At 51.0% G+C, this 26,319-nt stretch overlaps 1 protein-coding gene across 1 annotated transcript; it reads left to right on the top strand.

Moving 5' to 3' along the window:
* Nucleotides 1-26,144, top strand: Ppp5c (protein phosphatase 5 catalytic subunit). The gene is made up of 13 exons (XM_076927383.1): nucleotides 1-216; nucleotides 5,347-5,588; nucleotides 12,541-12,688; nucleotides 19,032-19,153; nucleotides 21,391-21,456; nucleotides 21,748-21,846; nucleotides 22,620-22,725; nucleotides 23,200-23,342; nucleotides 23,483-23,570; nucleotides 24,225-24,265; nucleotides 24,359-24,537; nucleotides 25,444-25,525; nucleotides 25,615-26,144. Exons 1-13 carry the CDS (start codon nucleotides 96-98, stop codon nucleotides 25,675-25,677), a joined length of 1,500 nt encoding a protein of 499 aa, XP_076783498.1. The 5' UTR covers nucleotides 1-95; the 3' UTR covers nucleotides 25,678-26,144.
* The last annotated feature ends 175 nt before the right edge of the window (nucleotides 26,145-26,319 follow it).

Here is a 26,319-nt window from a genome sequence, read left to right as displayed (position 1 = left end):
TGTGCGGCAGCGGCGGCGGTCACTCGGCACTCCTTCGCGACGGTTCGGCCTGGAGCCGCGAGCGGCCGTTGCCAGGGTGGGGGTCGCTTTGCGGCATGGCGATGGCGGAGGGCGAGAGGACTGAGTGTGCTGAGCCCCCCCGAGACGAACCCCCAGCCGATGGCGCTCTGAAGCGGGCAGAGGAGCTCAAGACACAAGCCAACGACTACTTCAAAGGTGCGTCCGGCCCGGACCGGGGTGAGGGAGGGTGGACAGTGGCCCAGGCCGTGGGGGTGCCAGGCCCCGCGGGGAACCATGGCAACGCGGAGCGGCAGCCTGCGCGCCGGGCAAGCACTACTGAGTAGCCCGGCGCGAGGAGGAGGCCCAGGATGGACGACAGACGGGGTAGAGCTACTGAGAAGTGGAGTACCACGCAGAAGCCACTCACTGGAGAGACTGAGGCAGGCGCTACTAAACGATAGGGGACGAGCAGGGGGCCGACATGTGAGTGCTACCTAATGCGAGACCTGGACAGAGGTGCTAAATGGTGGTCAGACCTGAAGAGGGCGCTACCAAATAGTGACATGTGTTTAGGGCAGTGATGGCGCTGCCGAGCGGGGAGGCCTGAGGTGAGTATGACCAACTGAGGAGAGAAGGCCCAATAGAGAAGGGAATTATGGGGATGGAGGTGGATAATTATATTGGAAGGCGATTTGGGGTGATCCAAGGAAAGGAGTGGGGTATAGAGGGGGAGCAGGAAGGAATAGGGTGATCTTGGGTTAAGAGTGCGATGTGGGAGGACATGTCTCCTCCGTTCATTCATTCTTTCAGTACACTTGTATTAAATAAGTGTCATGTGCCACGGTCTGTGTTTGGCTCTGAGGCCGTGGCAATGAATGAAACATGACTTGGATTTAAGTAGAACCAATAATTGCTAACTTGTGATCACTTTGGGTCAAAGTGACAAAGTAGGGAATACAGCTTAGAGTCTGCTTTAGATGGTGAGGTCGGGAGTGCCTGGAGAAGAGGCTTTTAAAGGAGAATTGGGAAGGAGTTTTACACGTGGGTCTGACCATTGATCTAGTGCAAAGACCCTGGGGTGGAGAATGAATGAAAACAGACTGGCTTAGTTGGAGCTTGAGCAAACTGGGGGAATGAGGGGAAGACTGATACAAGATAAGATTAGGATAAGAGGCCAGAGCATGCAAAATCTGTGAAATCATTGCAAAGACGAGTTTTGGGTTTCCTCGGCTGTCCAAAAAAGGGCATTGAGTAGGTAGATGGGCCAGTCTGGACTGGAGAAAATTCCGGGTGTAACCAGCCTATATGGTTGGAGGTGCCCTGGGAATGGATGAAGTCACCCAAGAGTGGGATCTAAAGAGAACTTAGAATGGAGTTTTCATGTTTACATTGGAAAGGGGTCGCTAAGGAGAAGTGACTGAGATGGAAGAGAAACCAGGAAAGGTGCCACAGGCTAAGAAAACAAGGTTCTTCCAGAAAGAAAGCCATACCCGATCGATCACCTAGCCCCAGGTATTGTCCGTTGGAGGTCTTGCTCCCAGATGAATATGGTGATGTTAACAGAGCAGTTGTGGATGATAAAGAGGCTGATAGCGCAGAAGACCCTGGCTGGTGAATGCAAGTGAGGAATTGGAGACAACAGGCACAAGTGTCTCAGTTCTGAAGGGGAATGGAGAATGGAGGGCAGATGCCAAGAGGGAGTAGGTGGGGTCCCTAGGAATGCTTTTTCAGATACTGCCCGAAAGAGAAACAGACCCAGCTGTAATGGATCTGGAGGAGGGGGCAAGGGTAAGAAGGATTTAAGAGTGGAAGGGTGGGCCCATCTGGATAAGCCCAGACATAGTGATGCATGCCTGTCCTCCCAGTTCTCAGGAGGCTGAAGCAGGAGGATTGTGAAGACATAGCAAGGAAAGAGGGGAGGCCAGAGTTAGAGGGCCATGGGTTTATAGGTATCATCCTAACAGTGGCAAGGAACTGTGGAGGGGTTTAAGAGAGTAGTCCAGTTACTTTGGGTACAGGTACTGGTTCTCCCTGCTGTTCAGAGACTGGATTCAAAGGCCAGACTGGAGAGAGGAAACTGGGAGGGAGGACAGGTGAGGGGGTGGAGCCTTGCACCAGGCTGGTGGGAGGAATTGAGGCTGGCTGCCTGGAGAGGGGGAGGGGAACAGGTGGCTAAGGCCCAAAGGTGAGTGGAGCCTGGCACCAAGGTGAGTGGGGCAGGAGTGAAGGTGGCTAGAAGGGTTAGGATGCAGCTACAGACAGAAGGGTACAGCAGGCTATGGGAGGAGACTTGAGCTGTCAGCTGAGGCCATGGAGAACTAAAGCTGGTCCAGATTCATGCCTTCTAAAAGACAAGGGGCAGGAAGCTGGGAGTCCAAGATACAGGCTAGAGCAGAATAGGACTCTGCAGGGGAGGGCAGAGCTTAGAGTGGGGTGGGGCTGCTAGAAAAAAGGGAAGTTAAAGGGTGTGAGAGTTACTATCAGGACAGTATGCCCAGCTTGCAGGGTTTGGGAAATTGGAGGCTGCCAGCACCTGGTGGCCAGGCCCAGCTGTATATTGGTTGGAGGCACAATCATCTTTTACTGGGTCCTGAAAAGATCAACCAGAAACGGGGCTACTGCTGCTGAGGGTAAGTGGGGGAAGGAGTTAGCCCTCGGGAGGGACTCTTCATCCCCACCCCTACCTCCCAGGTCCTGAGATTTAGGCTCTCAGGAACCTAGGGCTGGGCAAGCAGCCACGGGGCCTGGCCTGGAGCTGGCTTGAAGGAGTACCCTTCCTGATCCAGACCTCCCACTACTGTGGGCAGGCAGTGGCAAGCACAGAACCCCAGGCTCAGACTATAAGGATTCCAATAAAAGAGTAATTGCAGCTGACTTTCATTGCACCCCTAAGGTGGCCATGTACTTCTAAGCTGAACCCTGCCTGGGGCGTTGTGGGTGGCAGGGAGCAGCCACTTTGGTTTATAGAGGAAGCCAACTCAGAGTGAAACTTCTTGCCCAGGGTCAGAGTGTGTGAGCAGAAGGCGGATATCCTCTTCCTCTCCACGTGCTCAGTTCAGCTCTCCCTGTTAGACTCATTGGGAAGAAGGGTACCCTGTGGAGGAAAAGGGGAAATTTCAGGGACTCAGAACATCCCCACCCCCAAACATAGAGGGTTCCTCGGTGAGCGCAACCCACTGTAAAGGTTCTGGGGACAGAGCCTAGCCGCCAGCTCAGTCAGCATCCAAGGGAAGTAAGCTTCTGCTCTTTCTTTTCCCTGAGGAAGAAGGCTGTGCTCACCCAAGGATCTTCATGGTCTCAGGTCAGGGTTGAGGGTAAGGAGTACTGCATCATGATTCAGGGGTTTCCTCCCGTGGACACAGATACACAGTTGAACCCCACTGTACCCAGAGGTTGCAGCTGAAGGATGGCCCCAGGCTGGCGTGTGACAGCTGGTGGATGCCTTCATGGTGGAGGCCTCCTGTTCACTTGTACTCTCTTCCCTCCTTTGTTGTGTGGGTGAGGCTGAGCCCATCCAGGTTCTCAGGTGCTTACTTGTGGCCTAAAGGTCTGAGGCTCCAGGGAGAAGCTCTCTAACTGCACTTAAGTGCCTGCTGCACTCCCTCGTCCACTTGATGAAGTCTCACCTCACTGGTTGGAGTACTAACCAGCAGCCTCTGGAGCCCAGCCAGGACAGCAAAGCCCTCAGGGGTGCTGACATTCCAGGGAGGGTTCTTCTAAGCTGTACTGCCTAAGTCTTTCTGCCTTTGGTGCCTTCTGGGAAGTTCTAGGTCCTGCCATCTTAAGGTTCACAGGCCTGGGAGACCACCAGAGTGGCAGAGCTGGAACAGAGAAGCTGGGGGAGGTCAAAAAGGGCTTCCTGAGAGGAGACATTTGTACCATGTGATGGAAGTCCAGGAAGGACCGCTGATCCTCTAGGACCACCTGTTCCAGCTCTGGTCTCTGTCTACAGCGTCCCTTCCTTCATCCTTCCTTCCTCTATCATCCTTTGCCACTTCCTTCCTCAGTCATGAAGCCTATTACTTCAAGCTCACATTTCTCCCCCAGGGCTTGACTCTGGCCCCTGGGCTGTCTGAGCCCTAAGCACTCTGTCCCCGTTATCTGGGGTCAGATCTTGCTCCTGGAAAGACCTTAAGTCCCTTGAGGGCAGAGCTGTGTTCCTAGATAAGGCAGGAGCTCGGAGACAGACACCGTCCTTCATAGTGTGTGGGTTTAGCAAACAGAACATGAAGGTTACTGTGAGTGCTCTACAGAGCAGTGGGGTCAGGGCAGGAACACCCACGCCTCCAGGCTGAGTGGTAGGAGAAACTCAAGTACCAAGAGCGTGTTTAAGTCATCCAAGTATCCCCAGCCTAAAAGAAGTGAAGCCAGGCCACTTTGAGAGTATCTAAGCCTGCACTGTGCCAGGTTCCTACCAGGACACTTAGTGGGATGGGAATGGAGACACTGCCATTTCTGCCTGCCTCAATCCACACCTGCCTCTTTGACATATGACATCAAGCACAGGCTCTCCTTCTTTGAACTTGAACCCTCCCTCATCTGGAGATGAGGTAACATGGCTTTCTCCCTCAGGTTGCTTGAAGGCACATATGACCTGGGGTGTTCTGTGACCCTGGCACATGGTCCTCCAGCCTGGGCCTTGGTTCTGTTGTTTGTTTAATGAATCCTTGGGAGGAGGGGTCAGACCTACCTCTGCCTGTACTGACTGGGACTCTGACCTTGAACTAGCCCTCTGGCTTGTGTCAGGTGAGCACCAGATGGTACTATGCTGAGATAGGAGGATCCCACAGGTTGATAGAGAGCTCAGGGCCCAGCTGTGGCATGGTTCACTTAAATCCTGACCTTTTGCCTTTGGCTGGAACCCTTGCCCCTCCACACTTGGAGCCCCAATGTCTAGGCCTGCTATAGTATCCTTCCCTCCCCAGTTCCTGCCCTCCTACACTATCAGGTCTTGGTCCTCTGAAGCTGCTGCACCTCTTCTTTGCATCCTAAGGAGCTTCCTTTGTCCTCTTGGTCTCCCCGCCCCTTGAACTTGTCTGCCTTCCCTGATCAGGTAGTCTCAGCTTGCCTGGCTCAGATCACAGCCCTAGCACTCCCTGGCACATCCTTCTGATCATGGGGAGACTTGGGGAAAGCCTGAACCTGGCTGGGCTGGGCTGTACTGGGCTGTACTGTAGAATTCAGGTGCTGGAGACTGTGGCCTGAGCCATAAGGTCTGGGCTGTGGTCAGACATCTGGGGCAGATTTCCATGCTGAATCCCAGTCTCCCCATCTGTAAGAAGGATCCGAGCCTAGGGCGGATTCCTGCCTGCAGCATTAGAGCTTCATGCCTCTTCTCCTCCACAGCCAAGGACTACGAGAACGCTATCAAGTTCTACAGTCAGGCCATCGAGTTGAACCCCAACAATGCCATCTACTATGGCAACCGCAGCCTGGCCTACCTGCGCACTGAGTGCTATGGCTATGCACTGGGCGATGCCACACGGGCCATCGAGCTTGACAAGAAGTACATCAAAGGCTACTACCGTCGGGCAGCCAGCAACATGGCACTGGGCAAGTTCCGGGCTGCCCTGCGTGACTACGAGACGGTGAGCCGGGCCTCGGGCATGGGCCAGCTCCCGGCACCCTAGCCAGGTGGATGTGGAGGGGTGGCACCAGAGGTGGGGAGAAGCCATTCTGTGTCTCCTCTATACAAGGGCTCATCCAGATAATGGCCATGAGGCCGGCCTCTAGCCAGTTCCTGTGCTACATCTTGACCATCATGTGCTCTGTGACCCTGGGCATGTCACCTGCCCTCTCTGCCTTCCTGTGTACCTCTGTATGTTGAAAACTGGTCCAGCCTCAGTGGCTGTAGGAGAGTTTCTTCTGTGTACATGCTTGGAGCAGCATGGGCACATAGTCTGTGGTCGATAATAGCTCAGCCTTGCAACTGCTTTGGTTGTTATTAGTCATGGTGATTAGTAACAATGATAGCAGTTATTAGCAGAGACTGCACAGACCATTGACAACTTGAGATTCTGGGGCAGGTGAGAGTCCCATGTCACTGAGCAGGCAAGGAAAATGACTGTAGGTTCAGAGTAGTGTTTCCAAGAATGTAGAGCAAGGCAATACATTGTAGAGGGGCAGCCCCCAGGGACATGCTCCCATGTGGAGGTGAGAGAGGGGACCCAGAGGACAGTTCCTCATCCCCCACTATCTACAGGTGATGTGCTGTGACAGCCTTCATGACTAGTAGGGACTACCAGAGCATGCCCTTGGGACAGGTGTGCTCTGTGCCCCCTCACAGAGACTGACTGGTTGAGTCACAATGACCACCCAGAGAGGGGGATGAGATTGCCCCGTCATATAAGTGAGGAGGCTGAGGCTCCAGTTTATACGTGTCAGTGCTGGGATTGGAGCCAATGTGGCCCTTGACTGCATTTCTCTTCCTCCAGACAGTTAGCTGTCTGCTTAGGGGACTCTGAGTGCGGAATGGATCACTGCTTACTTTGCTGTACATAGTCCTTTCTGTCATGTGCACAGGGCCCCAGGAGAGCTGAGGAGCCATGTTTGCAGCAGGAGAGAGCTGGTCACTCAGCCTGGCCTAGGATCAAACTAAATGAAGGCTTAACAAAGGGCGGAAGTAGGAAGGGACGAAGGAAGTGACGACGAGTCAGGGGCAGCCAAGCATTGGCCCATGACATCCTAATCTCGAATATGGTGACTAGCAGTGACCATATCCTGAGCAGCTGTGGCTCTGGTGTATGGTCTCTGCCACTCTGGGCTGAGAGAAATGTCTTTCCTTTGGGTGAGGAATAGGTTCTTTTTAAAGTGCTCCTGAGGTTGGCGTCTAACTGCATTCTCTATGAGGCTGGGAGATTGTGGATATGCCGCATCTGAGCTGGAGTCCAGACTCTGTGGGTCAGTGGTGAATGAGGAAAGTCCAGAGCCCTTTGCAGAATCTGCTTGAAGTTGAGCCACACCCTAAACTAAACTAGCATAAATTATCAGCCTGTGAAACCCCAGCACAAGCCTAGGTTCTCCAAGCCTGAGAGGCTGGGCTTATGGCAGCTCCCAGCCCATGACATCCTCCTGGAAGATGTTGGAGTTCGTGGAGGACATGTTCAGGCCCTGGCCTCTGGGTCAGGAACTGTGTGTGGCCTTGCTTAGAGCAAATGAGCCCATGACTCTGCCTCCTGTATGTTTCAGCCTCAGTTTCCTCATCTATATGCGCATGGGGTTGAAGGACAGAGTTCAGCACTGCTGCGAGCATTGTGCATGCGTGATTGTATCTCCTATATAGAAAGGAGACACCTCCTGCAAGGTCACCTGGAAGGAACCCTGCTCCATAGTTGAACTTGTCTGTGACCAGCACTCAATCTTCAGCAGGAAGAAAGATAGCTTATTCTGTAAAACACCATGTTTACCATGGGTGCGTGCATGAGCTGTCCACGGCCACTGGCATAGTTCTTCCTATGGGCTAGAGTCAGGTGTAGGCGCAGAGTGTTCAGTCTCCTGGATGTCTAAGTTAGTGGCCAGCTCAGCTCAGAACTGGGTATATGTGTGTCTTCAGAAACAAGGGATCACATAGGCATGCCTTGAAGTGTTATTGTGAGGGTTGAGTGAGTGGGTGTATTTGGAGAGGGCCTGCCTTTCACTCTGCATCAGTCATGGCCTCCAGATTTGCTCCAAAGCTGGGCCATGGTGAAGTGGGCTTCAGGCCCCTAGTTTATGCTGGTGCCAGAACATTGCAAAGGCACAAAGACCCGGCCATATCTCTATTTGCTCTCCCACTTGGGGCCATGCCTTGGACTCCTAGTAGTAGCCAGTCTTCCTTACCATGAGGCCCTGCACACACTTACTCCTTGCTATGCCCCCCCCCCTCCTGGATCACATCTCAGTTGGGATTACTTGTGTTCTTTCCTATGCACTTGGAACACAGATCAGCTATGCAAGCCCAGGCAAGACCTGGGAGAGTCGTCCTGTACTCTTCACCCTGCCTGAGGGGCCTGTGGGTTTTGTTTGGTTGATGCTACACTTTACCTTGTGTTTCTTAGACGTACATTGTGACACCTCTGATAGAGTGATACAGACAAAATGGGGACAGTCACACTTGGTCTTCAGCTGAGCACTCACATGCCGGCAACCTTCATGCTGGGACAATCATTTTATCTCCAGGGTCCCCTGCACAGCAGGAGCCACTCTGATCCCTGATGTACGTACAGTGAGGAAACTGAGGTTCAGCGGTAAGATAGGTCACTCTCATGCTGTCTCCCAGGAACCCCAGGAGGTGGTATTTGTTCCCAGAGTCAGGCTCCTAACCATGCCATCTGTGTCATATAAGTTCCTGGCATCATCCTTGCCCTCCGGGCAGGTAGTACTGATGGTATCACACCTAGTTAATCCTTCAGACACTGGGTATGTCCTGGTAGATTCACTTACTAGAGGAAGAGTATGTTGTGTAAGGGGCACCTTACGGTCTACCTGCTGGAAGCCTGGCTTTTCTCTGCTGTGTAATACACTCTCTGGCTCCTTTGGGCCAAACCTTAGTATCTTTCTATGCCCTACAGGTGAGCCATAATGCCCTATGTTCTTGCTGGTCTATATCCCTTATACCAGCTCTGACAAATGGGGGGCACCACAGCAGGTGGCCTGAATGACTGAAGTGCTCTGATGGTCTGGATTGCTCCCAGGTGGAGAGAATGCAGTTCTTGTTGCCAACAGAGCCATACAGCTGATATGGAACTGCCTTGGGTCTGCTGCAAGTGTTGTGATGGAGGGTACATGCCCTGAATGGTCTCTGCAATCCCAGCAAATCCAAGTTCCCAAACACATGTCCCAAGGCTTATAGTAGTGACTACCAGTGAACCCTGACAGCTAGCAATGCCATTTGTTATATATTTTTTCCAGTGCTAAGGATGAAACTTGGGGATGTGCAAGCATTTTACAGCTGAGCCACACCCCCAACCCCTCACTGGGGGATTCTAGGCAGGGGCTCTACCACTGAGCCACACCCCCAGCCCCTCACTGGGGGATTCTAGGCAGGGGCTCTACCACTGAGCCACACTCCCATTATGTTCTTTGTGTTAAGCCCCTAATCCTATCAAGGGGACCTAACCTCACAACCTCATCTAATGCTATTTACCTCCCAAATATTAAGCATGTGCCACAGAACTGTACCTTCTGTCCCTGAAGATACCAGTTTTTTGGTTTTGGTTTTTTTTTAAGGTATCAGTTTTTTTAAAAAACTCATTTCTTCAAAAGTGTGGTAGATCACGTGCACCTTGCTCAGATCTTAGTTTTACCCAATGACATGTCTGCATGAACCATATGGATATCACAGAACACTGCCACAGATGCAGTCCACATAGAGTATATTGTTTATGGCTTTTTTTTTTTTCCTTTTTTCCTTTTTTTTTTTTTTTTTTTATATGAGTGTATTGTAGCTGTCTTCAGACACACCAGAAGAGAGCATTGGACCCCATTACAGATGGTTATGAGCCACCATGTGGTTGCTGGGAAATGAACTCAGGACCTCTAGAAGAGCAGTCAGTGCTCTTAACCTCTGAGTCATCTCTCCAGCCTCCTTGTTTTGTTTTTTTGAGAGCCTTGCTTACTATGTTACCCAGGCTGGCCTTGAACTCCTAGGTTCAAGCCATTCTCCTGTCTGGGCTTCCAGAATCACAGGAATCTTGGACACATTACTGCACCTGGCTTCAGATGCCACTTTTTAAAACATGTCTATGGGCCAGGTGTGACGGTTACATGCCTTTAATCCCAGAACTTGTGAGACAGAAGTTATAGGCTAGCAAATCACTATGAGTTCCAAGCCTGACTGGGCTACATTGTGAGACCCTGCCTCAAACAAAAGAGAGAAAATGTCTGTTGCTGGCACTAAATTCTGTTGTAATGGGCCTCTGAAGAGCCCTGTAGTGTGAAACAAATACCCTTCCCCAGGAGAGGAGCTTGATAGGGCCATCTTTCTGTCAGTAAGTCCTAGCACTCATAAACACTGGCATAACAGGCCTTGGAATTGAGTACTTGCTTGCTGCAGCTGGGTCAAGGGTGGGCCAGCAGTAAAATCTCAGACCAACCTTCTATGGAGTGCTAGCACTGCTCCCTGTTTTCTAGAAACTGGGGGTCCTGAGTAAGCAGGACATGTGTCTTGTCTGGAAGGCAAGAACCCAGAATATGGAGAGCTTTTAGCCCTGTCCCAGGGGTGAGAGGTTGCAGGAGGGAAGCACTGTCCCACGTGAGAGCTGCCATCCAGGAGTGCACAGAACCCTGGCTTTTGGGTTAATAACTTTACCACTCTGTCTAGTGGGGATTGTCCTAGCCACCCCATAGAGCTGTACAGAAGATCCAGTGAGTAAGGGTCACTCACCAGCTCCATCTTTCTCCTTAGTTGTAGCCTACCTGAAGACACATGCATCTCCTAGGTATTGCTTGCTACCCTTTCTTCCTTTAGGAGGCATTCATTCTCTGCTTGAGGACACAAGGAGGCATTCATTCTCTGCTTGAGGACACACTTGTCTGTAGCCTTGGGGCTTCCTGGAGGAGAGGAGCAGAAAAGAGGTTAGATTTAACAATGAAATGTGTGGGCAAAGGCAGCATGACCTCGCCTACAGGAGAGCTGACATCCTGGGGACCCGTGAGAGGCAGTACCAGGCTACAGAAAAAGATAGGGCGGGCCTTGAGGGCCAGGCTTGGAGCCATGTGGACTTTAATCCTGGGAAATAGAGACTGGCCTCCCCGCCTCTCCCTAGGAAGGATTCCAGAGGCTGCCTAAAGCTGGCAGTCCTGGAGCTTGATACCACACCCACACCCCAGTAGAGCTGTCTGGCAGATGGCCCAGCCTAGGCTTGCCTAGCCTGCTGCTGGCCAAGCACCTGCAGGGAGTAGCGGTTGTCTTTGCCCAGGCTCTGACTCACTTAGCCAGCTAGCTTTGGGGTTGGGGAGCATTCTGAGGACCAACCCTAGGACTTCCTTCTCCATCTAATAACACGGAAGCTGTGGGGAACCCAATCTTAGGCTGGCTGTGTAGGTCAGCAGGTGAGTGACAAAGAGGTGGGGGTGGGGATTGCAACACACGTGTACTTACTTACCTCATATAGGGAACCCACAACAGACCAAAGTTCAGATACCACCAGAGTCCAACATGGTAAAGCAGTGGGTTTTATTGGGGTTATTTACAGGAGTGTGGGTGAGGGGTTACTTACAGCAGGAGCAGAAATGACTCAGAATCAAGTCATACCACCGAAGCCCACTCTAGCATGGGTGACATCTCACAAAGCTGGGGGCCTGGAGCACCCTGCACAGCATGCAGGCAGCTCAGCGTGTTGGAGAGTGTCCTTTCCGAATGACTCAGTTGATCTAAGCATCTTCTAGGCACCTCAACTATTTTCTTTTTCTTCTAGGCAGCTAATTTGGTCTTGGTCCTCTTTGTAGCTTGGCTATTCTAAAGGGTGGGAAGTGCTTAGTGAATCCAATCAGTTTCATGGACTTTCTGAAAGCTATTTTGAGTTGTTTACCTCTCTGCTTAAAGACCTTCCCTGTAGGATGGAATGTTTCAATCTCGAGGAATCTGTTAAACAACAGAACATCAGGCATGTCCAGGTATAGTTATGGTAACCAAGCAGAGGTTCAGAGAAGTCTTCTGCCCTGGGTCTCACTCCATAGCTCAGACTAGCCTGGTGTGCAGTTCTCCTGCTTCTGTTTCCCAAGTGCTGAGATGCAGACATGCATCACCAGGCCCAGCTCTGTCTTCTGAGCTCCTGGGATTCGGGTTTGCAGGAATCAGGGCAGAGCAGAGCAGGCAGGACTCCTTTAACTACTGTAGTCCAAAGTTGCACACCCACAACTGACTATTGGAGACTTAAAAAGTGGGCCCTAATTTACTCTTACAGCTCTCTGAGGGGACTCTGTTGCCAGTGTCCCCTCCGAGAGGAGAAACTGAGGCCAGGTGAGATAACCCAGGCTCCCCCATCATCACTGGCTAAGCTGGAACTTGAGCTGTGTCTCCTATCCCCATTACCAGAGGAAACAGGAAAATTGGAGCCCCAGTCTCTCAAAAAAGCCCCAGGGAAAGCAAACTGCTTGCTGACTGCCACCTATAGAGTCCCTCTTGTATACCAAGTCCTTAGTCCTTCCAACAGACCCCCACTTCACAGATCGGGACACTAAGGTGCAAAGAGTCCCGCTGTTCTAAGACTATAGCCCCGCCCACCAGCTGCACTGGGAACCTGAGAGCTGTGTGTTCAGCTGGACACCTGTTTGGTTTTAACAGGGTCAGAGTTGTTAGTGAGAGCACCTGCTTGGGCTAAAGCCCTGGTCTCTAAAGCCACCCTGTGGGACAGCTCTGCTGTGCTTGGTGTGGAGTGTAAAAAGAGTCCTGGGTGACACAAGTCCAGGGTTGTTCTGCTACATGTGGTAGCCCCTGGGTGGTCTGACTCAGCCCAGAGTAGTGCAAGCCAACAAGATCACAGTGCCCCTGGTGGTCCTCTGGGATAGGTGATTGGTCCTCCAGAGAGTGACACCTCCTCCCTTGCTCTTCCTGACCAGGTGGTGAAGGTGAAGCCTAATGACAAGGATGCCAAGATAAAGTACCAGGAGTGCAGCAAGATTGTGAAGCAGAAGGCCTTTGAGAGAGCCATTGCAGGCGATGAGCACAGACGCTCTGTTGTGGACTCTCTGGACATCGAAAGCATGAGTGAGTAGGCCTAGCTGTATACCCCCTACACACTCATCCCTGCCACACTTGATGGATAAAGCCAAGGTTTCAGAGGACATCTGAGAATGTAGGTGTCACCTACAACTGCTGTCCTCCTTAGCACTCTCCCTCCATCTCAGTATTCTCCATCTATCCCTCTCCCTCCATCTTAATCATAAGAATGGGAGTCCTTATGACTAAGCTCAGGGTGTCAGGATTTTTCCTTTGTCACATCTTAACCAGTGCCTTGCCCTGGTCCATTCACTTCTGGTTAAGCACAGGGTGCATTGGTTCCATTTCCCCACCATGTCTTATGAGTGAGGCGGTCTTATTATTCACTGTCACCCTTGATTTTGCCTGATGGAGTGTGGATATCACCTGCCCCCATCAGGACCTGAAGAATTCAGGCATAAGATTTATAGTGCCTTGCCTAAGACTCCCCCCAGGTTCTAGTACTCTGTGACAGTGCTTCACGGTTGGAAGGGGAGAAGGGGAAGAGCAAGCAACAGTGGGATTATTGTGGCATCTTTCTCTCTTGACAAGAGCTGTGTCCTCTTTTCCCTATCTTCCAGATGACAAGTGGATCCAGGCACATACCCCTTTAGATTTTCTCAGGTGTGCAAGTCCAAGGTTTCTGTGAATTGGGACAGGGTCTTAAAGAATCTCATTCTAATCTTGGCTGGCCTCAAACTCATGATGGTCCTCCTGCCTCAACTTCCCAAGTGCTGAGCTTACAGAGCTGAGTCATCATACCCGGTATCTCCCCTCAGCTTAGCCAGCCAGTTCTTTGGGTGCTAGTTCCTCTTCTCTGGTGACCTGGCTCTAAGGAGCATGTTTCCCTGCCATGGTCAGATGTTAAGAGCAGTCTCCAGAGGCAATGTCAATGTTGAGTCTTGTCACAATCCATCTGTAGTCCCCTGAGGCCACCAGCATCACCTTGACTCACCAGCTCTTCAGAGAGTTCACCCACAGGACTATCCCATAGCTCCCAGCAGTCATGCTGTACCTGAGGGGACATGTCTAGACTCGGCGCTCTGCAGTGCTGAAGCTCCCATGGCTGTTTGTTGCAGCCTGAGCTGCCCCACACTGGGTGCCAAAAATGTTGAGAACTGCTCTGCCTCACGCTTGGGGGGCCAAAATGTCACAGACCGCTCTAGCAGTGTTGGAACCCACACTGCCAAAAGCCTTGGGGGCTAAACTATTAGAGTCCGCACTGCCCCAAGCTGCTCCAGTCCGCGGGTCGGGGTTCAGCAAGAGAGAGAGTGAGGACAGACGTGAAGAATGGAGACTAGACCAGGTGTGATTCAATTCCGTTTATTTTTCAGTCTCTCTTCTCTCCCAGTCCCTATTTTCTTTTTTTTTTTTTCTTTTTTTTTTTTTTTTTTTTTTTTTGTGGTTTTTCGAGACAGGGTTTCTCTGTGTAGCCCTGCCTGTCCTGGAACTCACTCTGTAGACCAGGCTGGCCTCAAACTCAGAAATCCACCTGCCTCTGCCTCCCAAGTACTGGGATTAAAGGCGTGCGCCACCACCGCCCGGCAAGTCCCTAGTTTCTAGTACCAAGTCCCAAGTTTCTAGTTCCTAGTTGTGAAGACCCCCAAACTCGGGAGACCCTTCCTCAAGTCTCAGGAACTCACGACCACCCAAAGATCACAAGAAACCATACCTGGATGCAATCATCAGAGGTTTATTAGGGAAGAGAGCTGGCAGCCAGCGGTCTAACTACATACTCGTGCAGGAGTAGAGTTCGACCCTGCCAGCCAGTCTGAGGAGGGTTTTAAAGGGAAAAACCACAAACCAGGGGAGTGGGAAGGGGGGTAAGGGGTTGTCAAGGATACAAAACATAAAAATAGTGGAACATTTCAGAGGTACTCATCCTAAATGATTAGAGTCACGTGAATAATTTTTCACTCTACAGTTGCTAGTCTCTTTCCCAGTTCCAAGTTACCTGCCTCAAGTCTCAAGTACTCTTCCAAGTACAAGTGTCTAATCCTAGTTGCCTGTCTTGAGTCTCAAGTGCCTACTAATTTCTTCTGTCTGCCTCTTACCTTTTATATGTCTCACTTCTAAGCCACACCTTTAAGTCACGCCCTTAGGTCTTATCTCTAAATCACACCTTTAAGTCTCATACACCCAAGGGAAGATCCTGGGTATCTAAAACAAGATGTTATCAGAGTGTGCTCAGCTGTTGTAGGCTATTGTAAACAAGTCTCTTGTCAGGGTATATGGCTCAAGATGGCTGCAAGGATGATAGCCACCTTCTGTTGGCTTCCCACAGCCATTCACTTCCTGCATGTGTACTGGGGATATTTAGAAACTACTTACTGGTGGTCATTGACCGTTCCTGATTTAGTGAGCATAGAAATGTGCCCAGGCCAGCCCTTCTGTCCCTGCCACATATGATGTGGGCTTGGGTGGCTTGAGCAGCTCAGTTCCAGTTTACATGTTCACTTAGTCCCACCAGGAAGGGGACTCCATAGCCCAGTGCTGTGTACATCCCACAGTACAGCCAGGTGGAGGGGGTATGTCCATCACGTGTGTTGAGATACATCAGCCCCTGGGAACATTTAAGACACCTGTTACCCTTCAACTTGCAGTCCTGCCAGTTTTTGAAGTCTTTTATTAATTTTATTTCAACACGTATGGGTGTTTTGCCTGTGTGTATGTATATCTGTACATCACTTATGTGTCTCGTGTTCTCAGAGGCCAGAGGAGGGTATTGATCCTCTGGGCTTGAAGTTACAGGTAGTTTGAGCCACTATGTGGATGTTTAGAACTGAGCCTGGGGCCTCTGCAAGAGCAACAAGTGCTCTTAACTGCTGAGCCATCTCTCCAACTCCAACCCTTATATTTAGGCACCACAGTACATATCAAGGGGTCTTGGGGATTTCTCTATCCCTCTAACCCTTTGATCTACTGCTTGTAGTCTCTGGGGTAGGGTGGGGTCAGTGAGCCAAGACACCTACTCTTTATCTCTAAAATCTCAATTCTTGTTATTTTTGTATTATTAGTATGTCTGCTGCTCCAAGCAATGTCTAAGCAGATTTCTCACCATAATCTCTTCGAAATGTCAAACATTTCCAAACGGGTAAATAGAGCAACTTTTTGTGGACTCCCTTAATGTTTGGGCTTTGGCAGGGCCTCCCTTGCCCCATCCCAGCTGTGATGTCATTTATATTTAGACCCTTTTCCTCTTGGCTTTGTTCGGTTTGTGCATGTATGTGGAGTGAGAGTGTGTGGGGTGTGTTTGTATGTGCATGATGAGGGTATACACCATGGCTTGTGGGTGGAAACCCAGCTCTCTCCAGTTCTCTCCTCCCACTATGTGGGTCCCGGGAAGAGCCTTTCTTTTCCTACTGAGCCATCTCGCCAGGCCCTCCTCTTCATTTCCTTTATTCATCTTTTCTCTCTGTAAAGCTCAAAAAACCCTCAGACTCAAGATCCTCCTGCCTCGGCCTTCCAAGTTTTAGGGTTATATGCACGTACCAGCACACATCTTGTCTTATTTTCTTTTTCTTTTCTTTTTTTTTTTTAATTTATTTTATTTATATGAGTACATTGTAGCTGTCTTCAGACACACCAGAAGAAGGCATTACAGATAGTTGTGAGCCACCATGTGGTTGCTGGGAATTGAACTCAGGACCTCTGGAAGAGCAGCCAGTACTCTTAACCACTGAGCCATCTCTCCAGCCCTCCCTTGTCTTATTTTCTTAATAACCCTAAGTACAGCTTCCTTTCTTCTTTGTCTGTGCTCCTGCTCATTTGCTTGATGTCTTTAGTAGCATCTCTCAGACCTATAAGGGGGAGTGGGGACCCCAAATATAGCAGAGCTTCTGAATTGATTTTGGGTTTGTGGCAGTTAAGTTCCATGGGGCAGGGAGGGTCCACAACCCCATATGGCTTGCACAAGAAACAAATCAGCTACTCCTCTGGGGTGTCCTTCCTCTCAGCACTGATGACAGAGGCAGACACCCCATATAAGGCGAGCACATATTACAGTAGCTGGTGCCGGGCAAGCTGTTCCTGGGAAGTAACCTGGCATGTCTGGGCTGTGTGCAGCCATCTGTAGTGTACCATAGAAGTCTTAGTTTCTTTTTTTTGTTGCTATAATACAATACAGTGACGTAATGAAAGGGGGCTGGACATGTTGGCACACAGTTTAAGAGTACAGGCCATGGCTGGGAAGCCAGGGCAACAGCAGCATAAAGCACTGATCATATTACCTCCATAATAAGGAAGCAGAAAGAGATGAGTGTATGTAGCTGCTGCTGCTCAGCTCCTTTTTCTTAACACAGTCTAGGGTTCCAGCCAGGGAATGGTGCCACCCACAGTGGGCAGGTCTTCCCACCTCGATTAATCAAGATAATCCTCCTACAGACATGCCCAGCTGCCCATCTCCTGGTGATTCTGGACTCTGTCCAGTTGACAGTAACTAACACTAACCATTGCACCAGTGTGTCCCTCTGCTCTGCACCATTCTGAGTCAAAGCCTTTAGAGTGCACTGCAGTAAGGCTCCTTGGGAGGCTGATGATGAGGTCCAAGACAGCCTCAGTCCCAGGCCTTCTGCTCTCAGGAGTGTTTTCAGTCTTTCCTTTGGCCCTTTCTTTCACTTTTGGTGACCAGAGGTCCTGGAAGTGCTGTCTGTTGTCCCTGTGTGACTTCCCCTGCTGCTATTGGAGGCTAAAAAGTTGGTCTCGGGCCAGCATCAGACCCTACACTCTTTGTGCTGCAGTTTTAGCCATCTTTGGAAGCTTCCGCCAAGAGATTAAGCAGTTCACATTTTCTTAGTAGAATGTAGAGTTGGTGCCTTTAGTGAGAGCACAGCACAGCTGTAGCACTGTACAGTGGGCAACCACGTGGCCACCCAGAAGTCATAGCCCTTACTTTTCCCCTCACCTTGTCCCTTCCCCTACCACATTTCTGTAAGCCACAGCCATCCTAGCAAATCCTACTTGTAACACTAGTGCTGACGATGTGTGGGCAGAGCACATGGGTTTTCCCCATCTCTTTCAGCACTCAGCACAGACTCCTGGTCACCAAGACTGTATCCAGATTTCTCCCGCCAGTAACCAGACCCTCCAGTCTGCAGTGGTACCATCTGTACATTGCTCTGATTCAAATCAGTTCTGACTGAAGTCGGTAAAGAGCAGCCAATAGTCTTAACTGCCGAGTCGTGTCTCAAGCTCCTGATTACGATGTTTAAACTGAGACACAGCCCCAAGTCACCCCCACTCCCCACTTTTGAAAACCATTCATTGATTATCATGTGTGTGAGTATGTATGTATGTGCCATGGTACTTGTGCAGAACCTGCCACCTCCACAGTGATGTGTGTTCAGAGTTCCAAATTTGTTTTGACCTTGCCTCTGACCCACTAGGTGTGAATCAGGGCTCCCACAGTCGGCTCTTCAGGTTTCATTAGTTTGTTGAGTGACTCACAGAACCCACAAGGATCCTTACCAGTCTGTTACACAGTCTGCAGATGAAAAGCTGCAGAGGGAAGGCACATGAGCATAAGAACTGCCCTCCAGCAACCTCCATGGGCTCTACTGCCTAGGTCCTAGACTCCAGGAACTCCCAGAGACCTGCCTTTGCCTCAGTCTTTACAGAGACTTCATTTTGTAGGCATAGACACTGAGTTAAACCACTAGCCATTGCTTAACACTGAGGAGCCAGTACCTGGGAGCCAGAAGTTGATGGAGAAATCGGCTGTATTTGAAGGCCTGCCTCCTAAGAATGTGGCAGGAGGTAGCATGTCTGTCTCCCTCCCAGACACACACACTCGGTTTATCTAGGAGAGGATGCCACATGTAGGATGGGGTCATCGTCATTCAAGGTGTGTGCCAGCATCTTTCTTCTGGCCAGAGTATCTTCACAGTGGACCTTGACTTTTCTGGACCTGCAGTGCCCACCGTTCTTTAGATGCGTGTATGACTGCAGTGCAATCTAACGCTCCCCATGCTGTGTACTGCTGATACACAGGACTAGGGAGAAAGAGTGGCTCACATTCTGATGTCACCCGAAGGTTAGCAGGTGCTCTGGGCTCTGAATCTGAAGAGATTATTTAGCAGTCACCCCTTAGCCACTGCTAATTGAGTTTAGAATGTGGGGCAAAGGGAGGGGAAACAACTCCTCAAAGGACAGTTGCCAAAGCAGGAAGCCACTGCTTAGAACTGGCCAGAATCCAGGCATTGCAGGAATTGTGGGCCGATGCTAAGATCCAGGAGTACCACAGTACCGTGGGAAACTTCATTGCCCAATCTCTTACCCAATCCCTGGGAGCCAGGTTCCCTCCCTGCCCCTCCACGGCTGAAGCCCATAACTAATCCCCTTGTCCATACACCAGCCATTGAAGATGAATACAGCGGACCCAAGCTTGAGGACGGCAAAGTGACAATCACCTTCATGAAAGACCTCATGCAGTGGTACAAGGAACAGAAGAAACTGCACCGGAAGTGCGCCTACCAGGTAACACATCCTCCTGTGCCACACACACACACACACACACACCTGGGACCTGGGAATGGGCCTGCCACTGCCAGCCCTCCTAGGACAGGATATTGTGCTGGGCACCATGCTGAGGGCTAAACTGACCTCATCTAATACCACAGCACTTGGGGGTGGTGGGCAGAATTTAGAAGACTGCCCAAGCTCAGAAGTAAGACCTTGGGAAGGCATGGGAGAAAGGAATTCTTGAAGAGTGTAGCTGGCTTAAGTTGGGGACAAGAGTAAGAGAGGACAGGCATGGTCAGGATAGCTCTCAGATAATTCAAGTCATTTATTTCTATGACAGCTAGCCACACGTGTCACTGCCTTCCCCTGGTACTTACCCCTAACAGGAGCCACTTTCCTGCCACCAGCCTTGTGGTGTGATTCCTTTAGGAGTTTTGTACTGTGGCTCTCGGGTGGATTTGTTGGTTTTCTTTGTGAGTGCAGTGCTGGCTGTCTGGCTTGTTCCCGTCCATAGAGCAGCAAGAGTCCTTTGCAGCTTCCTTACCTGACCAGAGTGGCTGCCTCCTGGGTTTTTATGACACTTCATCTTCTCCCCAAGTTTTTTTTTTTTTTTTTTTTTAATGGTTAAACCTATAAGGAAGTTGAAAGATAAGAAGTTAACAGCCACATGCTTTTCACAGGTGTGGGGACTCCATTCCTTGCTTTTCCAGGAACATTTGAGAATCAGTTGTAACCATGATAACATGTATCCTAAATAAGGACATCCCCTTACGGGGCTGTGTTGCACTCACTAGTCTCCTTGATGGGACACAATTGAGTATTAACTATTATAGACAGCCCAAAAGGCTGTCCATAAAACCTAAAACACAGATTAGACACACTTGACTTCCTCAAGGTTGTGTTCAGTGTGAGCAAGTTGTATCAACTGATGTCCTGGTGCTTTCATTTCTCCTGAAGTTCCCCCAAAATATGTTTAAGGTGGTTGAGGGGGTTGTTGGGACAAGGTCTTACTATCCCAGGCTGTGCGGGGCATGATAGTACACACTTTTGATCCCAGCACTTCAAAGCCAGCCTGGTCTACATAGGGAGGTCTAGACCAGCCAGAGATACATTGTGAATGGACCCTGTCTGAAAAAGCAAAAGACCAAAACCTGGGTAAGGCTGGTTTCTAACTCTTAAGCTCAAGTGATTCTCCTGCCTCACTATGTTAGCTAAAATGTGTTTTTTATTTTTTTTTTTAAGATTTATTTATTTTATGTACATGGGTACACTGTCTCTGTCTTCAGACACATCAAAAGAGGGCATCGGATCCCATTACAGATGGTTGTGAGCCACCATGTGGTTGCTGGGAACTCAGGACCTCTGGAAGAGCAGTCAGTGCTCTTAACTGCTGAGCCGTCTCTCCAGCCCCCAAAAGCTTATATTTTCAGGACCTTTATGACCATGGCATTTACATGTGTGCAGGCTAGCTCTTTGTATGTATGTATGTATGTATGTATGTATGTATGTATGTATGTATGCATCCACTCCTATACACACCTTCAGATGCCGGGGAGGGCAGATGGGGTCTTAGTCAACTGGAAGTCACCTTTCATTTGGGCTGGCTAGCCCACAAGCTCTGGAGATCTGCCTGTTTCTGCTCCCTCAATGCTGGAACTGCAGACCCACACACCAAAGTGCTGAGGATTTGAACTCAGATCCTTGCCAAGCAAGTGCTCTTACCCACTAAGCCATCTCCTTGGCTCTAGGCTGGTTCTTTTTATAAGGTTTCCTATACTGTAATCCCACAGTTTTGTTTCCTAATGTTGACAAATTTTAAAAGATGAACCAAAATCCTGTATGAAATCATGGTGGTGTTTAGATTGTTTGCCTGTGTATATCTGTACACCGCATGTGTGCAGTGCCTGTGGAGGGCAGAAAGCAGCACTGAGTTCTTTGGGACTGAAGATGGAGAAGGTTGTGAAGTAGCACGTGGGCACTGGAAATCAAACCCTGGTCTTCTGGAAGAGCAGCCAATGCTCTTAACTGCTGAGCCGTGTCTTAAGCCCCTGATCATGATGTTTAAATGACACATAGGCCAGATCAGATTGCCACTTGAGGGCTACCTCTCTTCCTGTTCCTGGGTAGCATCCAGTAGTCCAGGCCTTCCCAGTAGCTCCTGGGCAGCTGAGGCTTTCTGTGGGCCTCTGAAGGGCAGCAGCTTGGACTCCAGCCCCAGGCAGCCATACTTAACAGCCTGCCCTATCTTCCAGATCCTAGTACAGGTGAAAGAAGTCCTCTGCAAGCTGAGCACGCTGGTGGAGACGACGCTGAAAGAGGTGCGCCTTGGGCTGTGGGTGCAGGGTAGAGGGGTGCATGTGGTCAAGGGAGGATGAGCAGTGGGAGGTCCCTCCCAGCTCAGAACCTCAGAAACCCACCTACACAACCTTCCCTCCTCTCTGTGCCTGACACCTCTCCCACTTGTCTGCCTTCCTCATTGCTGTGTCCCCTACCATTGTGTCTTGCATGGATTCTTGGTCTGTTGTGACCTCTCACCCCTCATTTCCCTCTGCCCCCTCCCCACATCTCTCTCTGGGCCCCTCCCTCTCCGGTGGCCTCTTTTCTTTCAGACAGAGAAGATTACAGTGTGCGGAGACACCCATGGCCAGTTCTATGACCTCCTCAACATATTTGAGCTCAACGGTTTACCCTCAGAGACCAACCCCTATGTATCCTCAGCACTACCTCATGTGGACAGGTTTGACCCCACCAGGGAAGAACACAGGGACCTCATCTTACTGATAGCACAGTCGCCTGTAGGTGCAGGCCCCGCTTCTCCCTCACTGCTACAGGGTGCCACACAGGCAGCACTTACCCTGAACACCTGGCCACCTAGCCTTCCACTCCAGCAGGCCAGCTCTCCTGCTTTCTTTCCTTCATCTGTACTATGGGGTGAGAGGGTCTTCCTCACAGGGTTGTTGGGGGTGGTGCTATTTTGCCTCTGGGTGTTTGCTTTATTTTGTTTGGGGCTCTCCTGCTGGTCTTGAACTTCCGGCTTCCCTTCTTCCTCATGCTAGGATTGTAGGCATGGGCCACCACACCCAGTTGATGCAATGCTGGGCATGAAACCCAAGGCTTTGTTGTGTGCAGCATCCTCTCCACCCACTGAGCCACATCCCCAGCCTTTACTCACGAGTTTGACATGTAGTTTCTGATGCTTAGCCTCTGTGTAGAGTTTCTAGGCTGTGTACTTTTGGGAGATGGGGCCTGTCCCCTGTAGTTTGAGGACTGCTCTTGGGGAACAGCTGGCTGCCTCTGCCATTGGCTTCCCCAAGACAGGTAAGGTTGTGTCCTTGGGGCCATCCTGGGGAGCTTCAGTTCAAAGGCAGGCCAGGGGTACACCCCCTTTGGAGGTACTGGCAGGAGCCTTGGAGCCAAGGGGACAGGACTGACTGCCCTCCTGGCCCATCCACCACCTGAACCAGTTTCCTTAACAAGAAAGATATTTAATGGCGACTTTGTGGACCGCGGTTCCTTCTCTGTTGAAGTTATCCTCACCCTCTTTGGCTTTAAGCTCCTGTATCCAGATCATTTTCATCTACTTCGAGGTAAGGAGGGTTTCACTTTCTCCCCTGGGCTTCTGTCTTCATCTGTAAAGCCTAGAGTAGTATAGCCATGCACTTTGTGAATTCAGCAAGCTTGTACACGGGGCCGCCATGTAAGGTTGAACAGGCTCTGCACTGCCCCAGCAGCACCACAAGAGGTGCAGCACTTGCCATAGGCAGCTCAGTATGGGCATTCACTGTGCCCTTTGCTGGCAGGTGCCAGACAAAAGATTCAAGGACGAAAGGCGCCTTTTTCTAGTTCACACACAGCAGTGTGAACAGCCCCCTGGGGACACTAATCTAGCACAAAGTTCCAGCTGAGTAGCAAGCTGGGCACTCATTATCAAGGTTCAGTGCCAGCTGGCCATCATTGAGTAATGCCATCTGTCCCCAAGTCTGTACCTGAGATTACCAGGTAGGTATATACTAAATAAACTGGAAGCTGAGGGTCCTCTCCTGTCCCTCTGTTATGGCCAGGCAACCACGAGACGGACAACATGAACCAGATCTATGGGTTCGAGGGCGAGGTGAAGGCCAAGTACACAGCCCAGATGTACGAGCTCTTCAGCGAGGTGTTCGAGTGGCTGCCGCTGGCGCAGTGTATCAATGGCAAAGTGCTGGTGAGGAGTCTCGGCCTCTCTCACCGTGCAGGCAACCTGCCGGTGTGGGGAAGGGGGGGGGGGCAAGGCAGGCAACCTGCCGGTGTGGGGGAGGGGGCAAGAGGGAGCGCCTTCCTCACAGAGGCATGTGTTTCCCCTAGATCATGCATGGAGGCCTGTTCAGCGAAGATGGTGTCACTCTGGATGACATCCGGAAGATTGAGCGGAATCGGCAGCCCCCAGACTCAGGTGAGTGGGCCCAGGCACGGAGAGTAGTGCCTGGACCCATATGGACCTTATGTGGATTTCCCACCTGCAGCCTGAATGCGTGGGACCGTGTCGGCTGGGGAACATCAGAGTCTTTGACACACACCTGTCATTCATTCATTCGTTGACTTCCCTCAACCCAGAATGAGGAATTAAGGCACCTGTTAAAGTCCCAGAGACTGTGTCATTGAGGACATGAATGATGTGGGTGAAGTGAACTCTGTGGGGTGGTGACATTTGAGCTGCACTAGAGAAGCAGTGGTGTGGCCAATGCAGAGGGACAGCAAGGGTGGAGTGACTAGAACTGGCTCTCAGAGGTTTTTGCTAGACATAAGACCCAAGGCCATGTCCTGAGAGCTACAGACCTTGGTAGGAACATGGAGTTTGCTGTTGGCAGTGGGGAGCCACAGGAGGCTTTGGACAAGAAGAGGGCCTGCTCTAAATTGGAGTGGTAAAGTTCCATCCAGCAGCAGGCTTACAATGGATGGAATGAGAGATACAGGAAAACTGAGTCCAGTTCAACACACCCCTGTGAGACCTCACTACTCTTCCTACCAACTGTACTGTGGGGTGGGCACCTGTCTGATGAAGCTTGGGAAACAGGTAAGTCTCTGACACTCTTCCCTTCTCCCGTAGGTCCCATGTGTGACCTGCTGTGGTCAGATCCCCAGCCACAGGTGAGCTGGGTGTCTGGCTGTAGATTTGGACTGAGATGGGGTAGAGCCGGGCCCTCATTTACCCAGAGTCTCCTGTTCCCTTGCTCCTACCAGAATGGGCGTTCCGTCAGCAAGCGTGGCGTGAGTTGCCAGTTTGGACCCGATGTCACCAAGGCCTTCCTGGAGGAGAATCAACTGGACTACATCATCCGCAGCCATGAAGTCAAAGCCGAGGGCTACGAAGTGGCCCATGGTGGCCGCTGTGTCACCGTCTTCTCTGCCCCCAACTATTGGTGCGTCTACTCCTCTCACTCTTTGCCCAAGCCACAGGATTATTCTCTTTTTTTGTTTGTTTGTTTGGTTTGGTTTGGTTTTTGTTTTTCGAGACAGGGTTTCTCTGTGTAGCCCTGGCTGTCCTGGAACTTCACTCTGTAGACCAGGCTGGCCTCGAACTCAGAAATCCTCCTGCCTCTGCCTCCCCAAGTGCTGGGATTAAAGGCATGCACCACAGGGTTATTCTGTGTGAATTATGTATGTATGGCTTTTGAGACAGAGTCTTACCCTAGTCCAGTCTGGTGTCAAATTAACAGCATGTTTGTTGTCTTGGCCTCCCTAGTAGTGGTATCACAGGCATGAGCCACCTTGGCAGGTTTTGGCTTTAACTTCTATGGTGGGAAACTTCCACCATAGGAAGGACACCTAAGAGTGGATACTTGGTATCATACTTGATATGATGAACACCTGTGGGCCTTCTGCTGCCCCTACCCCCACCCCCAGGTGATAAGTCTTCCCTTAGAACAAAGCCTTTTCATCCAAGTCTACTCTCTCCTGTTAGTATCTGTAGAGAAAGCCAGAACTTGGGGCTGCATGGGCTCCTGTTCCTGGATAGGCTGTGACCTGACAGTGTCGTGTCACTCTGTCCCTATACTATACCTCCAGTGCTAGGGTAGTATAGATCAGGTCTCCAGGCTTTCCCACTGCCTCTTTCTGCCTCTGCTTCCCCCACCTCTCCGTGGCTTTCCCCAGCTCTTCAATGTGGTTTCTTTGGCACCACCATCTCTCCATGGCAAGTGTGCCTCCTCCATCTTCTCTCCTCTGCATCCCTTTCCTGTCTCAGACCTCTCTCCCTCCCTCTGTTTCCCACCTTTTCAAAATCTCCAGCCCCAACCACACAAGCCCCTCTGCTCCTGTCCCTACAGTGACCAGATGGGAAACAAAGCCTCCTACATCCACCTTCAGGGCTCCGACCTGCGGCCCCAGTTCCACCAATTCACAGCAGTGGTGAGTGACCTAGGACAGGGCACAGCCTGGGTGTGTGCTATGTATGGGCAAATCCTCTGACTGTCTCTCTCCTTCTGCCCCTGCTGCAGCCTCACCCCAACGTCAAGCCCATGGCATACGCCAACACGCTGCTGCAGCTAGGAATGATGTGAGGCTGTCTACTGCAGTAAACCAGGGCCTGCCCAGCTGGATGGCCCCGCCTTCGGCCTGCTGCCCCGCCCCAGGGCAACGTTGGACCCCCTTTTACTTTGTAAAGTTTGTATTTATTCCCCTTTAGGTTGCAGAGGGGGTGGGGGCAGCGTGGGGCAGCAGACCACAGGCTCCTGGTCAGAGGAAGGAGGAGTTGAGACTGGGGGTAGGGCACAGCCTGGGCATTTGGAGGAAGGCCAACCTTGGTAGGGGTGAGGCCAAGAGGAGGTCTTGCCCCCTCACCTGCATGGCTCTTCCCCTGGTAAAGCAATAGGACCCTGCCATAGGAAGACCCCAAAAGAGGGTCATCAGGGAGGCCTCCTCCTGGTAGCTCAGGGTGGGGCAAGCTGGGGCCCACCCCACCCCCCCAGCTATTTTATGTTCTGTAATTAAATATGTTAAAATAAAATAAAGTCATTATTGTAAGTCACACCTCATCTCAAACCCACATCAGCATGTGTCCACCATATGCAGCCCCTCCAGGGTGGTACAGTTTGGTTCTGGATGCCTCACAGTGATGTGGGCATCACAGGGGACAAGAGTGACCACAGAATCATCCTCCAACCCCTGAGACCTGTGCAGGCTGCAGTCTGACCTCAGACCCC

This window comes from Arvicanthis niloticus, chromosome 29, assembly GCF_011762505.2.
Source record: "Arvicanthis niloticus isolate mArvNil1 chromosome 29, mArvNil1.pat.X, whole genome shotgun sequence".
Lineage (NCBI taxonomy): Eukaryota > Metazoa > Chordata > Mammalia > Rodentia > Muridae > Arvicanthis > Arvicanthis niloticus.
Note: the sequence above shows the minus strand (reverse complement) of the source record. Positions and strands in the feature narration are given on the sequence as shown.